Consider the following 16,245-nt stretch of genomic DNA (forward strand, 5'->3'; position numbering starts at 1 on the left):
ATGGCCGCCGTGTCGGTGTTCCCGGCGTGCGGCTCCTCACGGTCGGGGACGCCAACGGGGAGATCCAGCGGCACCAGGAGCAGCAGCCGCTCCGCCTCGAGGTCCGCACCGGCCCCGACAGCGCCGCCATCGCCCTCTACGGCCGTGAGTGCGCCGGGGACGGCCCCGGGAGGGGCGGGGGGCCCGGCGAGGGGGAGGGGGGTGGCGAGGGAGCTGAGGGGATGTGAGGGGATGGGGGAGGGGCCCTGAGGGTCAGTGGGGCTGGGAGAGGATGAGAGGAGGCCCTGAGGGGATTTGAGGAGGCTTTGAGTGGTCTGGGGGATTTAGGGGGAGCCCTGAGGGGTCAGGGGTCGGGAAGGGGCCCTGAGGGGATTTGGGGAGGCGCTGAGGGGTCTGTGAGGAGATGGCGGGGCCTGAGGGGGCTGAGGGGATTTAGGGGAGGCCTGAGGGGTCTGTGAGGATCTGAGGGAGCTCTGAGGGGTCACTGAGGATTTAGGGGCGCCCTGAGGGGTCTGAGGAGATTTGAGGGGCTCTGAGGGTCAGTGAGGATTTAGGGCGATTCTGAGGGATTTAGGGGGTCCTGAGGGGTCTGAGGAGATTTGAGGGGGCTCTGAGGGTCACTGAGGATTTAGGGGGCCCTGAGGGGTCAGTGAGGATTTAGGGGGCCCTGAGGGGTCTGTGAGGATCTGAGGGGGCTCTGAGGGGTCACTGAAGATTTAGGGGGGATTCTGAGGGATTTAGGGGGTTTCTGAGGGGTCTGAGGAGATTTGGGGAGCCCTGAGGGGTCTGTGAGGATCTGAGGGAGCTCTGAGGGGTCACTGAGGATTTGGGGGGGATTCTGAGGGGATTTAGGGGGTCCTGAGGGCTCTGAGGAGATTTAGGGGCGCTCTGAGGGGTCTCTGAGGATTTGGGGGAGCCCTGAGGGGTCTGAGGGGATTTTGGGGGTCCCTGAGGGGATTTGGGGACCCTGAGGGGTCTGTGAGGATTTGAGGGAACCTTAAGGGGATTTGGGGGTCCCTGAGGGCTCTGAGGAGATTTGAGGGGTCCCTGAGAATTTGGGGGGGGGTCTGTGAGGATTTTGGGGTCCCTGAGGGGATTTAGGGGGTCCCTGAGGGGTCTGAGGAGATTTTGGGGTCCCTGAGGGAATTTGGGGATCCTGAGGGTCCCTGAGGGGATTTTGGGGGTCCCTGAGGCTCTGAGGGGATTTAGGGGAATCTCCTGAGGGTCCTGAGAATTTGGGGGGGCTGTGAGGATTTGGGGGTCCCTGAGGGGATTTAGGGGCGCTCTGAGGGGTCTGTGAGGATTTAGGGGAGCCCTGAGGGGATTTGGGGACCCTGAGGGGTCTCTGAGGGGATTTAGGGGCGCTCTGAGGGGTCTGAGGTGATTTTGGGGGTCCTGAGGGGATTTGAGGACCCTGAGGGGTCTCTGGGATGGGGATGAGGCAAATTCGGGGTCTGGGGGCACTTTTGGGGTCACTTTTGGGGGTTTTGGGGTGCTCAGGGCTCCCGAGGGTCGAGGGGGGATTTAAAATTCCCGGCACTTTTTTTGGGGAGGGGTCTCGGCCCCGCCGGCTCCTCTTTGTCTCCGCTGATTTCCTCCTTTTTGTAGCTTTTTCTTTTTTAATTTTTAGTTTTTTTCCCTGTTTCTGTTTCTCCAAACTCAGCTCTTTGTGCTTTAATTTTTATTAAATTTTATTTTAATTTTTTTCCGGGTTTTTCCTCATCCCCCCCTCCCTCCCCTCGTTGTTAATTAATCAGCGGCGCTAATGAGGGAAACTGAGGCACGGCAGCCTTTGTGTGTGCTGGGGGAACATCTGCTCTTTTATTTTATTTATTTTAATTTAATTTATTTAAATTTTTAATTCACCTCCAACCTTTCGTTCCGCGCAACTTTTTAGGAATTTTTTTATTTATTTATTTTGGAGATCAGAGCGGTTCAACCCCCCCCCCCCCCCCCCCAGGACCCAAAATCCTCATTCTGACCCAAATTTCGGCTCCTCCCCCCCGGGGCTCGGCTTTGGGAGCTGTAATAGAGGTTAATTAGGTTAATTGGGTTAATTGTGCTTCGGAACCGGCGTGGGGCGGGGTTTGGCCTCGTGCTCACCTCGCGATTTTTTTTTTTTTTTTTTTTTTTTTCCTCTCTGTCCCCTCCCTTTTTTCCCTTCATCCCACCCGGTCCCGTTTTTCCCTCCTCATTTCTGATTTTTTTTCCCCTCTCATTCCTGATTTTTATTTCCTTTTTTTTCATTTTTTTCCCTCCTCATTCCTGATTTTATTTCTTTTTTTTCATTTTTTTCCCTCCTCATTCCTGATTTTTTTCCCTCTCATTCCCCATTTTTTATTTCCTTTTTTCTGTTTTTTCCCTCCTCATTCCTGATTTTTTTTCCCTCTCATTCCCGATTTTATTTCCTTTTTAAAATTTTTTTCCCTCCTCATTCCTGATTTTTTTTCCCCTCTCATTCCCGATTTTATTTCCTTTTTTTTCATTTTTTTCCCTCCTCATTCCTGATTTTTTTTTTCCCTCTCATTCCGATTTTTATTTCCTTTTTCTCATTATTTTTTCCCCTCATTCCCATTTTTCCCTCCACTCTCATTTCCCCCCTCATTCCCGATTTTTTTTTTTTTTCCTGATTTTTTTTTTCCATTTCATTCCTGATTTTTTCCCCTCTCATTCCCAATTTTTTTTCCTCTCATTCCTGAATTTTCCCTCTCCATTCCTGTTTTTCCCTCCTCTCTCTTTTTCCCTCTCATTCCAATTTTTTTTCCCCCTTCATTCCCAATTTTTCCTCTCCTCATTCCCAATAATTTCCCCCCTTATTCTCCATTTTTTCCTCTTTTTTCCCCATTTTTTCCCCTTTTTTTCCCTGAATTTTTTTCCTTTTTTCCTGATTTTTTCCCCGCCCCATTCCCAATATTTTTCCTGTCCCCATTCCCATTTTCCTCCCTTCATTTCCCAATTTTTCTTTTATCAATCCCAAATTTTTAACTCATTCCTGTTATTTTTCCTCCTCTCACTCCCAATATTTTTCCACTTTCTATTCCAAATTTTTCTCCTGTAAATCCCAATTTTTTTTTAAATTCCTGATATTTTTTCCCACCTCATCCCCAATATTTCTTCCTCTCATCCCCAATATTTTTCTCCTTCATTCCCAATATTTTTCCACTTTCCATTCCCAAATTTTCCCCTGTCAATCCCAATTTTTTTTTAAATTCCTGATATTTTCCTCCTCTCACTCCCAACATTTTTCCCCCTCATTCCCAATTTTCCTTTTATCAATCCCAAATTTTTTTTCCCTCATTCCTGATATTTTTCCCCTCATCCCCAACATTTTTTCCTCTCATCCCCAATATTTTTCCCCTCTCATTCCAAATTTTTCCCTTGTCAATCCCAATTTTTTTTTAAATTCCTGATACTTTTCCTCCTCTTATCCCCAACATTTTTCCATTTTTCATCCCCAATTTTCCTTTTCATTCCCAAATTTTTTTCCTCATTCCTGATATTTTTTCCCCCTCATTCCCATATATTTTTCCACTTTCTATTCCAAATTTTCCCCTGTCAATCCAATTTTTTTTTAAATTCCTGATACTTTTCCTCCTCTCATCCCCAACATTTTTCTACTTTTCATTCCCAATTTTTCTCCTGTTGATCCCAATTTTTTTCCTCATTCCTGATATTTTTTTCCCCTCATCCCCAATATTTCTTCCTCTCATCCCCAATATTTTTCTCCTTCATTCCCAATATTTTTCCACTTTCTATTCCCAATTTTCCTTTTATCAATCCCAATTTTTTTTCCTCATTCCTGATATTTTTCCCCTCTCACTCCCAATATTTTTCCCCTCTCAATACAAATTTTCCTCCTGTCAATCCCAATTTTTTTTCTCATTCCTGATATTTTTTCTCCCTCATCCCCAACATTTCTCCCTCTCATTCCTGATATTTTTCCCTCTCATCCCCAATACTTTTCCACTTTTCATTCCCAATTTTTTTCCTCATTCCTGATATTTTTTTCCCCTTATTCCAACATTTTTCCCTTTCATTCCTGATATTTTTTTCCCACATCCCCGATATTTTTTCCCCTCATCCCCCACATTTTTCCCTGTGATCCCCAACATTTTTCTCCCTCATTCCTGATATTTTTCCCCCTCATTCCTGATATTTTCCCCCCTAATTCCTGATATTTTTTCCCCTCATTCCTGATATTTTCCCCCCTCATCCCATTTTTTTTTTTCCCTCCCAGATGAAGACCTGTGCGTGTTCAAGTGCTCCGTGTCCCGAGACACCGAGTGCAGCCGGGTGGGGAAACAATCCTTCATCATCACCCTGGGCTGCAACAGCGTGCTGCTGCAGTTTGGGACCCCCAACGGTACAGAGACCCCCAAAATCCTCCCAAAATCCACCCTGGGACCCCCAAAATCCTCCTCAAAATTTACAGAGAAACCGCGAAAATTCCGCGCAAAATTCGCAAAAAATTCTTAAAAAATTCACAAAAAATCTTCATCATTACCCTGGGCTGCCACAGCGTGCTGCTGCAGTTTGGGACCCCAAGGGTGCAGAGACCCCCAAAATCATCCTCAAAATACACCCAGGGACCCCCAAAATCCTCCCCAAAATACACAGAGAAACCGTGAAAAATCCGCAAAAATTCACAAAAATTCTTAAAAAATTCACAAAAAATTCACTCAAAATTCTTCATCATCACCCTGGGCTGCAACAGCGTGCTGCTGCAGTTTGGGACCCCCAATGGTACAGAGACCCCAGAATCCTCCCCAAAATCCATCCAGGGACCCCCAAATCCTCCCCAAATCCACAGAGAAACCGCGAAAATTCGCGCAAAATTTACTCAAAAATTCACCAAAAATTCATCCAGGGACCCCCAAAAATCCCACTGGGACCCCCAAAATCTCACTCAGACCCCCCTGGGGACCCCCAAAATCCTTCCCAGGCCCTGCTGGGACTCCCAAATTCTCACTGGGACCCCCAAAATCCCACTCAGGGACCCCCAAAACCCCACTCAGACCCTCTGAGGACCCCCAGAATTTCCCCCAGGGACCCCCAAAATCCCCCTGGGACCCCCAAAGTCCCCCCCAGGGACCCCCAAATCCCTGCTGGGACCCCCAAAATCCCACTGGGACCCCACTGGGACCCCAGAATTTCCCCCAGGGACCCCCAAAATTCCAGTGAGACCCCCAAATGACCCCCAGCAACCCCCAAATCCCCACCCAGCCACCCTGGGGACCCCCAAATCCCTGCTAGGACCCCCCAGGGGACCCCAAAATCCCTCCCAGAGACCCCCAAATCCCCACTCAGCCACCCTGGGGAACCCCAAAATCCCACTGGGACCCCCTGGGACCCCCAGAATTTTCCCCAGGGACCCCCAGTCCTCTTTGTGACCCCCCTGGGGACTCCCAGACCCTCCATGGACCCCCAAAATCCCCCCAGGGACCCCCAAATCCCCACAGAGACCCCCAAAATCCCACTGGTACCCCACTGGGACCCCCAAAATCCCCCCCAGGGACCTCCAAATCCCCACTGAGACCCCCAAAATCCACTGGGACCCCCCTGGGGACCCTCAGAATTTCCCCAGGGACCCCCAAATCCCTGTGTGACCCCCCAGGGACCCCCAAATCCCACTCAGCCCACCTGGGACACCCAAAATCCCACTGGGACCCCCAAAAACCCGTCCCAGGGACCCTCAATCCCTGCTGAGACCCCCAAATCCCCACTCAGACCCCCTGGGGAACCCCAAAATCCCACTGGGACCCCCCTGGGACCCCCAGAATTTTCCCCAGGGACCCCCCAGTCCTCTTTGTGACCCCCCTGGGGACTCCCAGACCCTCCATGGACCCCCAAAATCCCCCCCAGGGACCCCCAAATCCCCACTCAGACCCCCTTGGGACCCCCAGAATTTTCCCCAGGGACCCCAAATCCCCCGTGTGACCCCCCCAAATCCCCCCCAGACCCCCGTGTGACCCCCCCACCCCCCATTTTTCCCAGATTTCTGCTCCTTTTACAACATCCTGAAGAACTGCCGGGGCACAACACGGAGCGCTCGTGTTCAGCGAGAGGACCGAGGAGTCCTCGGCCGTGCAGTACTTCCAGGTGGGGCTGGGGCAGTTCCTGCTCCTGGGGGGGCAATTCCTGCCCCTGGGGGGGTAATTCCTGCTCCTGGGGGGGCAATTCCTGGGGCAATTCCTGCTCCTGGGGGCAGATCCTGCTCCTGGGGGGCAAATCCTGGGGCTGGGGGGTAATTACTGCCCCTGGGGGGGCAAATCCTGGGGCTGGGGGGCAAATCCTGCTCCTGGGGGTAAATCCTGGGGCTGGGGGGTTAATTCCTGGGGCTGGGGGGGCAAATCCTGTTCCTGCTGGGGCAAATCCTGCTCCAGGTGGGGCAGATCCTGCTCCTGGGGGCAGATCCTGGGCAGTTCCTGCCCCTGGAGGGGTAATTTCTGCTCCTGGGGGGGTAATTCCTACTCCTGGGGTAAATCCTGGGACAATTCCTGGGGCTGGGGGCAATTCCTGGGGCTGGGGGGGCAAATCCTGCCCCTGGAGGGGTAATTCCTGCTCCTGGGAGGACAGTTCCTGCTCCTGGGGGTAAATCCTGGGGCTGGAGGGGGCAATTCCTGGGGCTGGGGGCTAAATCCTGCTCCTGGGGGGCAATTCCTGCTCCTGGGGGGGGGTAAATCCTGCTCCTGGGGGGGCAAATCCTGCCCCTGGAGGGGCAAATTCTGCTCCTGGGGGGGTAAATCCTGCTCCTGGGGAGGCAATTTCTGCTCCTGGGGGGGGGTAATTCCTGCTCCTGGGGGCAATTCCTGCCCCTGGGGGGCAATTCCTGGGGCTGGGGGCAGTTCCTGGGGCAATTCCTGCTCCTGGGGGTAAATCCTGGGGCTGGGGGGTTAATTCCTGGGGCTGGGGGGGCAAATCCTGTTCCTGCTGGGGCAAATCCTGCTCCAGGTGGGGCAGATCCTGCTCCTGGGGGGGTAAATCCTGGGGCTGGGGGGCAAATCCTGAGGCAATTCCTGCTCCTGGTGGGGCAGATCCTGGGGCTGGGGGGGCAAATCCTGCCCCTGGGGGGGCAATTCCTGGGGCTGGGGTCAAATCCTGCCCCTGGAGGGGCAATTCCTGGGGCTGGGGGTCAAATCCTGCCCCTGGAGGGGCAATTCCTGCTCCTGGGGTAAATCCTGGGGCAATTCCTGGGCTGGGGGGCAAATCCTGCTCCTGGGGGGGCAATTCCTGCTCCTGGGGGGGCAAATCCTGGGGCTGGGGGGGTAAATCCTGCCCCTGGGGGGCAATTCCTGCTCCTGGGGGGGTAAATTCTGGGGCTGGGGGGGGCAATTCCTGCTCCAGGTGGGGCTGGGGGCAGTTGCTGCTCCTGGGGGGCAAATCCTGGGGCTGGGGGCAGATCCTGGGGCAATTCCTGCTCCTGGGGGGGCAGTTCCTGGGGCTGGGGGGGCAATTTCTGCTCCTGGGGGCAGATCCTGGGGCAAATCCTGTTCCTGGGGGCAATTTCTGATCCTGGGGGCAATTCCTGCTCCTGGGGGGGCAGATCCCGGAGCTGGGGGGTTAATTCCTGGGGCTGGGGGGGCAATTCCTGCTCCTGGGGACAAATCCTGGGGCAATTCCTGGGTCTGAGGGACAATTCCTGCTCCTGGGGGCAAATACTGGGGCTGGGGGTCCCAGGGTCCCTGTGTCTGTCCCTGTGTCCATCTGTCCCTCTGTCTCTGTGTCTGTCCCCGTGTCCGTGTGTCCGTCCCTGGGGGTCACATCTGTCCCTGTGTCCATCCCCTTGTCCGTCCCTGGACTCACGTCCATCCATCTGTCCCTGTGTCCATCTGTCCCTGTGTCCCCATGTCCGTCCCCATGTCCTCTATCCATCCCTGGGCTCATGTCCCTGTGTCCCTGTGTCCCTGTGTCTCTCTGTCCCTGTGTCCCCATGTCCATTCCCAGGCTCATGCCCGTCCATCCATCGGTCTCTCTGTCCCCATGTCCCTGTGTCCATCCCTGTGTCCATCCCCATGGCTCACATCCGTCCGTGTGTCCCTCTGTCCCTCCATGTGTCCATCTCTGGGCTCATGTCTGTGTGTCCTTCTGTCCATCCCTGTGTCCGTCCCTGGGCTCATGTCCCTGTGTCCATGTGTCCCTGTGTCCCTCTGTCCCCATGTCCCTGTGTCCATCCCTGTGTCCATCCCTGGGCTCATGTCCCTGTGTCCCCGTGTCCCTGTGTCTGTGTGTCCATCTGTCTGTCCCTGGGCTCACGCCTGTCTGTCTGTCCGTGTGTCCCTCTGTCCCTCTGTCCATCCCCGGGCTCATGTCCCTGTGTCTGTGTGTCCATCTGTCCCTGTGTCCATCCCTGTGTCCATCCCTGGGCTCATGTCCCTGTGTCCCCGTGTTCCTGTGTCCATCCCTGTGTCCATCCCTGGGGCTCACGTCTGTCTGTCCGTCTCTGTGTCCCTCTGTCCATCCCCGTGTCCCTGTGTCTGTCCCCATGGTTCAAATCCGTCCGTCTGTCTCTCTGTCCTGTGTCCATCCCATGTCCATCCCCAGCCTCACGTCCATCTGTCCATCCCTGTGTCTGTCTGTCCCCATGCCCATCCCCGTGCTGAGGTCCGTCTGTCTGTCCCTGTGTCCTCTGTCCCTCCCTGTGCTCCTGTCTGTCTGTCTGTCTGTCTGTCTGTCTGTCTGGCAGTTCTATGGGCAGAACATGCTGCAGGATCCCTGTGCTCACTGTCTGTCTGTCTGTCTGTCTGTCTGGCAGTTCTATGGGGCAGAACATGCTGCAGGATCCCTGCTCACTGTCTGTCTGTCTGTCTGTCTGTCTGGCAGTTCTATGTTCAGAACATGCTGCAGGATCCCTGTGCTCACTGTCTGTCTGTCTGTCTGTCTGTCTGGCAGTTCTATGGACAGAACACGCTGCAGGATCCCTGTGCTCACTGTCTGTCTGTCTGTCTGTCTGTCTGGCAGTTCTATGGGGCAGAACATGCTGCAGGATCCCTGTGCTCACTGTCTGTCTGTCTGTCTGTCTGTCTGTCTGTCTGGCAGTTCTATGGGCAGAACATGCTGCAGGATCCCTGTGCTCACTGTCTGTCTGTCTGTCTGTCTGGCAGTTCTATGGGGCAGAACACGCTGCAGGATCCCTGTGCTCACTGTCTGTCTGTCTGTCTGTCTGTCTGTCTGTCTGGCAGTCCCATGGACAGAACATGCTGCAGGATCCCTGTGCTCACTGTCTGTCTGTCTGTCTGTCTGTCTGTCTGTCTGGCAGTTCTATGGGACAGAACATGCTGCAGGATCCCTGTGCTCTCTGTCTGTCTGTCTGTCTGTCTGTCTGGCAGTTCTATGGACAGAACATGCTGCAGGATCCCTGTGCTCACTGTCTGTCTGTCTGTCTGTCTGTCTGTCTGTCCTGCAGTTCTATGGGTACCTGTCCCAGCAGCAGAACATGATGCAGGATCCCTGTGCTCACTGTCTGTCTGTCTGTCTGTCTGTCTGGCAGTTCTATGGACAGAACATGCTGCAGGATCCCTGTGCTCACTGTCTGTCTGTCTCTGTCTGTCTGTCTGTCTGGCAGTTCTATGTTCAGAACATGCTGCAGGATCCCTGTGCTCACTGTCTGTCTGTCTGTCTGTCTGTCTGTCTGTCTGCAGTTCTATGGGGCAGAACATGCTGCAGGATCCCTGTGCTCACTGTCTGTCTGTCTGTCTGTCTGTCTGTCTGGCAGTTCTATGGATAGACATGCTGCAGGATCCCCTGTGCTCACTGTCTGTCTGTCTGTCTGTCTGTCTGTCTGTCTGTCTGTCTGGCAGTTCTATGGATAGAACATGCTGCAGGATCCCTGTGCTCACTGTCTGTCTGTCTGTCTGTCTGTCTGTCTGGCAGTTCTATGGGGCAGAACATGCTGCAGGATCCCTGTGCTCACTGTCTGTCTGTCTGTCTGTCTGTCTGTCTGTCTGGCAGTTCTATGGGGCAGAACATGCTGCAGGATCCCTGTGCTCACTGTCTGTCTGTCTGTCTGTCTGTCTGTCTGTCTGGCAGTTCTATGGCAGAACATGCTGCAGGATCCCTGTGCTCACTGTCTGTCTGTCTGTCTGTCTGTCTGTCTGTCTGGCAGTTCTATGGGCAGAACATGCTGCAGGATCCCTGTGCTCACTGTCTGTCTGTCTGTCTGTCTGTCTGTCTGGCAGTTCTATGGGCAGCACATGCTGCAGGATCCCTGTGCTCACTGTCTGTCTGTCTGTCTGTCTGGCAGTTCTATGGACAGAACATGCTGCAGGATCCCTGTGCTCACTGTCTGTCTGTCTGTCTGTCTGTCTGGCAGTTCTATGGGGCAGAACACGCTGCAGGATCCCTGTGCTCACTGTCTGTCTGTCTGTCTGTCTGTCTGTCTGTCCTGCAGTTCTATGGGCAGAACATGCTGCAGGATCCCTGTGCTCACTGTCTGTCTGTCTGTCTGTCTGGCAGTTCTATGGACAGAACATGCTGCAGGATCCCTGTGCTCACTGTCTGTCTGTCTGTCTGTCTGTCTGGCAGTTCTATGGGCAGAACATGCTGCAGGATCCCTGTGCTCACTGTCTGTCTGTCTGTCTGTCTGTCTGGCAGTTCTATGGGGCAGAACACGCTGCAGGATCCCTGTGCTCACTGTCTGTCTGTCTGTCTGTCTGTCTGGCAGTTCTATGGGCAGAACACGCTGCAGGATCCCTGTGCTCACTGTCTGTCTGTCTGTCTGTCTGTCTGTCTGGCAGTTCTATGGGCAGAACTTGCTGCAGGATCCCTGTGCTCACTGTCTGTCTGTCTGTCTGTCTGTCTGTCTGTCTGGCAGTTCTATGGGCAGAACATGCTGCAGGATCCCTGTGCTCACTGTCTGTCTGTCTGTCTGTCTGTCTGTCTGTCTGGCAGTTCTATGTAGGGCAGAACATGCTGCAGGATCCCTGTGCTCACTGTCTGTCTGTCTGTCTGTCTGTCTGTCTGTCTGGCAGTTCTATGGACAGAACATGCTGCAGGATCCCTGTGCTCACTGTCTGTCTGTCTGTCTGTCTGTCTGTCTGGCAGTTCCATGGGCAGAACATGCTGCAGGATCCCTGTGCTCACTGTCTGTCTGTCTGTCTGTCTGTCTGGCAGTTCTATGGACAGAACATGCTGCAGGATCCCTGTGCTCACTGTCTGTCTGTCTGTCTGTCTGTCTGTCTGTCTGGCAGTTCTGTGGGCAGAACATGCTGCAGGATCCCTGTGCTCACTGTCTGTCTGTCTGTCTGTCTGTCTGTCTGGCAGTTCTATGGGCAGAACATGCTGCAGGATCCCTGTGCTCACTGACTGTCTGTCTGTCTGTCTGTCTGTCTGTCTGGCAGTTCCATGGACAGAACATGCTGCAGGATCCCTGTGCTCACTGTCTGTCTGTCTGTCTGTCTGTCTGTCTGTCTGGCAGTTCTATGGGGCAGAACATGCTGCAGGATCCCTGTGCTCACTGTCTGTCTGTCTGTCTGTCTGTCTGGCAGTTCTATGGGGCAGAACATGCTGCAGGATCCCTGTGCTCACTGTCTGTCTGTCTGTCTGTCTGTCTGTCTGGCAGTTCTATGGGCAGAACATGCTGCAGGATCCCTGTGCTCACTGTCTGTCTGTCTGTCTGTCTGTCTGTCTGTCTGGCAGTTCTATGGACAGAACATGCTGCAGGATCCCTGTGCTCACTGTCTGTCTGTCTGTCTGTCTGTCTGTCTGTCTGGCAGTCCCATGGACAGAACATGCTGCAGGATCCCTGTGCTCACTGTCTGTCTGTCTGTCTGTCTGTCTGTCTGTCTGGCAGTTCTATGGGCAGAACATGCTGCAGGATCCTGTGCTCACTGTCTGTCTGTCTGTCTGTCTGTCTGTCTGTCTGGCAGTTCTATGGACAGAACATGCTGCAGGATCCCTGTGCTCACTGTCTGTCTGTCTGTCTGTCTGTCTGTCAGTTCCATGGGGCAGAACATGCTGCAGGATCCCTGTGCTCACTGTCTGTCTGTCTGTCTGTCTGTCTGGCAGTTCTATGGACAGAACATGCTGCAGGATCCCTGTGCTCACTGTCTGTCTGTCTGTCTGTCTGTCTGTCTGTCTGTCAGTTCTGTGGACAGAACATGCTGCAGGATCCCTGTGCTCACTGTCTGTCTGTCTGTCTGTCTGGCTGGCAGTTCTATGGGCAGAACATGCTGCAGGATCCCTGTGCTCACTGTCTGTCTGTCTGTCTGTCTGTCTGTCTGGCAGTCTCCATGGACAGAACATGCTGCAGGATCCCTGTGCTCACTGTCTGTCTGTCTGTCTGTCTGTCTGTCTGTCTGTCTGGCAGTTCTATGGGACAGAACATGCTGCAGGATCCCTGTGCTCACTGTCTGTCTGTCTGTCTGTCTGTCTGTCTGGCAGTTCTATGGGGCAGAACATGCTGCAGGATCCCTGTGCTCACTGTCTGTCTGTCTGTCTGTCTGTCTGTCTGGCAGTTCTGTGGGGCAGAACATGCTGCAGGATCCCTGTGCTCACTGTCTGTCTGTCTGTCTGTCTGTCTGTCTGGCAGTTCTATGGGCAGAACATGCTGCAGGATCCCTGTGCTCACTGTCTGTCTGTCTGTCTGTCTGTCTGTCTGGCAGTTCTATGGGGCAGAACATGCTGCAGGATCCCTGTGCTCACTGTCTGTCTGTCTGTCTGTCTGTCTGGCAGTTCTATGGGACAGAACATGCTGCAGGATCCCTGTGCTCACTGTCTGTCTGTCTGTCTGTCTGTCTGTCTGGCAGTTCTATGGGGCAGAACATGCTGCAGGATCCCTGTGCTCACTGTCTGTCTGTCTGTCTGTCTGTCTGTCTGTCTGGCAGTTCTATGGGGCAGAACATGCTGCAGGATCCCTGTGCTCACTGTCTGTCTGTCTGTCTGTCTGTCTGTCTGGCAGTTCTATGGGGAGAACATGCTGCAGTCCCGTGCTCACTGTCTGTCTGTCGTCTGTCTGTCTGTCTGTCTGTCTGTCTGGCAGTTCTATGGGGCAGAACATGCTGCAGGATCCCTGTGCTCACTGTCTGTCTGTCTGTCTGTCTGTCTGTCTGTCTGTCCTGGCAGTTCTATGGGTACCTGTCCCAGCAGCAGAACATGATGCAGGATTACGTCCGCACCGGCACGTACCAACGCGCCATCCTGCAGAACCACAGCGACTTCAAGGACAAGGTGGGGAGGGCTGGGGTCCCTTGAGGGTCTGGGGTCCTTCTGGGTCATTTTGGGGGGATTTGGGTCCTTTTGAGGGAAGTTTGGGTCATTTTGGGGGTTTAGGGGTGATTTGGGTCCTTCTGGGGGGATTTGGGGTCCTCTGGGGGGGTTTGGGTCCCTTTGGGAGGTTTAGGGGGATTTTGGGCCCTTTTGGGGGGGTTTCAGGTCCTTCTGGTGTCATTTTGGGGGGAGTTTGGGGAATTTGGGTCTTTTTGGAGGGGATTTAGTGGGGATTTTGGGTCCCTCTGGGGGGATTTGGGGTCCTTCTGGGGGGGTACATGGTCTTTTGGGGTCCCTCTGGGGGGTTTGGGGTCTTTCTGGGGGTTTTTGGGGGGAGTTTGGATCCCTTTGAGGGGGTTTAGGGGGGATTTTGGGTCCCTCTGGGGGGTACAGGGTCGTTCTGGTGTCATTTTGGGGTAATTTGGATCCTTTTGGGGTCGTTTTGGGGGGGATTTGGGGTAATTTCAGAGGGATTTGGGTCCTTTTGGGTCATTTCCAGGGGGCTTCAGGTCCTTTTGGAGTTTCAGGGGGCATTTTGGGTCTTTTTTGGGGGGACAGGTCCTTTTGGGACCCTCTAGGGGGAGTTTGGGGGGATTTGGGTCCTTTTTGGGGGAGTTTGGGTCATTTTGGGGTCATTTTGGGGGGAGTTTGGGGGGATTTGGGTCCTTTTGAGGGAAGTTTGGGTCATTTTGGGGGGTTTAGGGGGTGATTTGGGGTCCGTTTGGGGATTTTGGGGGGGAGTTTGGGTCTTTTGGGGTCCCTCTGGGAGGTTGGGGGCCCTTTTGGGGGAAAGTTTGGGGAATTTGGGTCCTTTTGAGGGATTTGGGTCATTTTGGGGGGTTTGGGGTCCTTCTGGGGTCCCTTTGGGAGGGTTTGGAGGGGCTTGGGTCTTTTTGGGGCAGTTTGGGTCCTTTTGGGGGGATTGGGGGGGATTTGGGGTCCTTCTGGGGGAGTTTAGGGACGGCTTGGGATCCTTCTGGGGGTTTCAGGTCCTTCTGGGGCGGTTTGGGGCTGTTGGGAGCTTTTGGGGGAGTTTGGGTCTTTTTAGGGGGGTTTGGGATCATTTTGGGGTTGTTTCAGGGGGCTTCAGGTCCTTCTGGAGGGGTTTAGGGGGATTTTGGTCCTTCTGGGGGGTACAGGGTCCTTTTGGGGTCATTTTGGGGGGCTTCAGGTCCTTCTGGTGTCATTTGGGGGGAGTTTGGGGGAATTTGGGTCTTTTTGAGGGATTTAGGGGGGGATTTTGGGTCCCTCTGGGGGGTTTGGGGTCCTTTTTGGGGGGAGTTTGGGGGGGAGTTTGGGTCATTTTGGGGGGTTTAGAGGGGGCTTGGGTCCCTCTGGGGGGTTTGGGGTCCTTCTGGTGTCATTTTGGGGGAGTTTGGGGGAATTTGGGTCTTTTGGGTTCCTCATGGGGGATTTGGGGTAATTTCAGAGGGATTTGGGTACTTTTGGGGTCCTTTTTGGGGGGATTTGGGTCCCTCTGAGGGGTTTGGGGTCCTTCTGGGGGATTTTGGGGGGGTTTGGGTCTTTGAGGGCATTTAGGGGGGATTTTGGGTCCTTCTGGGGTCATTTTGGGGGAGTTTGGGGGATTTGGGTCCTTTTGAGGGAAGTTTGGTCATTTTGGGGGGGTTTAGGGGGTGATTTGGGGTCCTTTTGGGGTCCCTTTGTGGGGTTCAGGTCCTTTTGGGGGTAATTTGGATCCTTTTGGGTCGTTTTGGGGGGATTTTGGGTAATTTTAGGGGGGTTTGGGTACTTTTGGGGTCGCTCTGGGTGGCTTCAGGTCCTTCTGGGGGTTTGGGGGGAATTCTGGGTCCTTCTGAGGGGGACAGAGTCCTTTTGGGGTCATTTTGGGGTTGTTTCCAGGGGACTTCAGATCCTTTTGGGATCATTTGGGGGAGTTTGAGGAATTTGGCTCCTTTTGGGGTCATTTTCAGGGGGCTTCAGGTTCTTTTGGCAGGGGGATTCATCCAGGCTCCAGCAAGATCCCTCACCCCTTTGTTTGAGCCCCCCACCCCATTTTCTCCCCCTCAGATCATTCTGGATGTTGGCTGTGCCTCCCCCCACCCCATTTTCTGAGCCCCCCACCCCATTTTTTCCCATAGATTGTTCTGGATGTTGGCTGTGGCTCCCCCCACCCAATTTTCTGAACCCCCACCCCATTTTCACCCCATTTTTTCCCATTTTTTCCCCTCAGATCATTCTGGATGTTGGCTGTGCCTCCCCCACCCCATTTTCTGAGCCCCCCACCCCATTTTTTCCCCATAGATTGTTCTGGATGTTGGCTGTGGCTCCCCCCACCCCATTTTCTGACCCCCCCACCCCTTTTCTGATCCCCCTACCCCATTTTTTCCCCATTTCTCCCCATTTTTCCCATTTTTTCCCCATAGATTGTTCTGGATGTTGGCTGTGCCTCCCCCCACCCCATTTTTCCCCCTTTTCACCCCATTTTCACCCCATTTTTCCCATTTTTTCCCCCCAGATTGTTCTGGATGTTGGCTGTGGCTCGGGCATCCTCTCGTTTTTTTGCAGCCCAGGCCGGGGCCAGGAAGATTTACGCCGTGGAGGCGAGCACCATGGCCCAGCACGCTGAGGTGGGGACAAAAAAAATAAATGGGGAGGGGTCTCTAAAGCTGGGGAGGGGTCCCTGAACCCTGGGAGGGGTCCCTGAAACAGAGAGGGATCCCAAAAAAACTGGGGAGCACCATGGCCCAGCACGCTGAGGTGGGCAAAAAAACTGGGGAGAGGTCCTCAAAAAACCTGGGGAGGGGTCCCTGAAACTGGGGAGGGGTCCCAAAAAAAACTGGGGAGCACCATGGCCCAGCACGCTGAGGTGGGGGGAAATTACTGGGGAGGGGTCCCTAAAACTGAGGAGGGGTCCCTAAAACTGGGGAGGGTCACCAAATTGGAGGGTCACCAAAAAAAACTGGGGAGGGGTCCCTAAAAACTGGGGAGCACCATGCCCAGCATGCTGAGGTGGGGGAAAATAAAACTGGGGAGGGGTCCCTAAAGCTGGGGAGGGGTCCCAGAACTGGGGAGCACCATGGG

At 54.0% G+C, this 16,245-nt stretch overlaps 1 protein-coding gene across 1 annotated transcript in view; it reads left to right on the forward strand.

The window, feature by feature from the left end:
* The window catches only part of CARM1 (coactivator associated arginine methyltransferase 1), a 29,560-nt gene continuing 13,315 nt past the window's right edge, over positions 1 to 16,245 (forward strand). The window contains 8 exon segments of the mRNA XM_033083680.1: positions 1 to 16; positions 19 to 144; positions 4,238 to 4,363; positions 5,995 to 6,031; positions 6,033 to 6,099; positions 13,060 to 13,164; positions 15,680 to 15,718; positions 15,720 to 15,791. Of these exon segments, the coding sequence (XP_032939571.1) occupies positions 1 to 16; positions 19 to 144; positions 4,238 to 4,363; positions 5,995 to 6,031; positions 6,033 to 6,099; positions 13,060 to 13,164; positions 15,680 to 15,718; positions 15,720 to 15,791 (588 nt within the window).

Source organism: Catharus ustulatus, chromosome 33, assembly GCF_009819885.2.
Source record: "Catharus ustulatus isolate bCatUst1 chromosome 33, bCatUst1.pri.v2, whole genome shotgun sequence".
In the NCBI taxonomy this organism is placed as follows: Eukaryota; Metazoa; Chordata; class Aves; order Passeriformes; family Turdidae; genus Catharus; species Catharus ustulatus.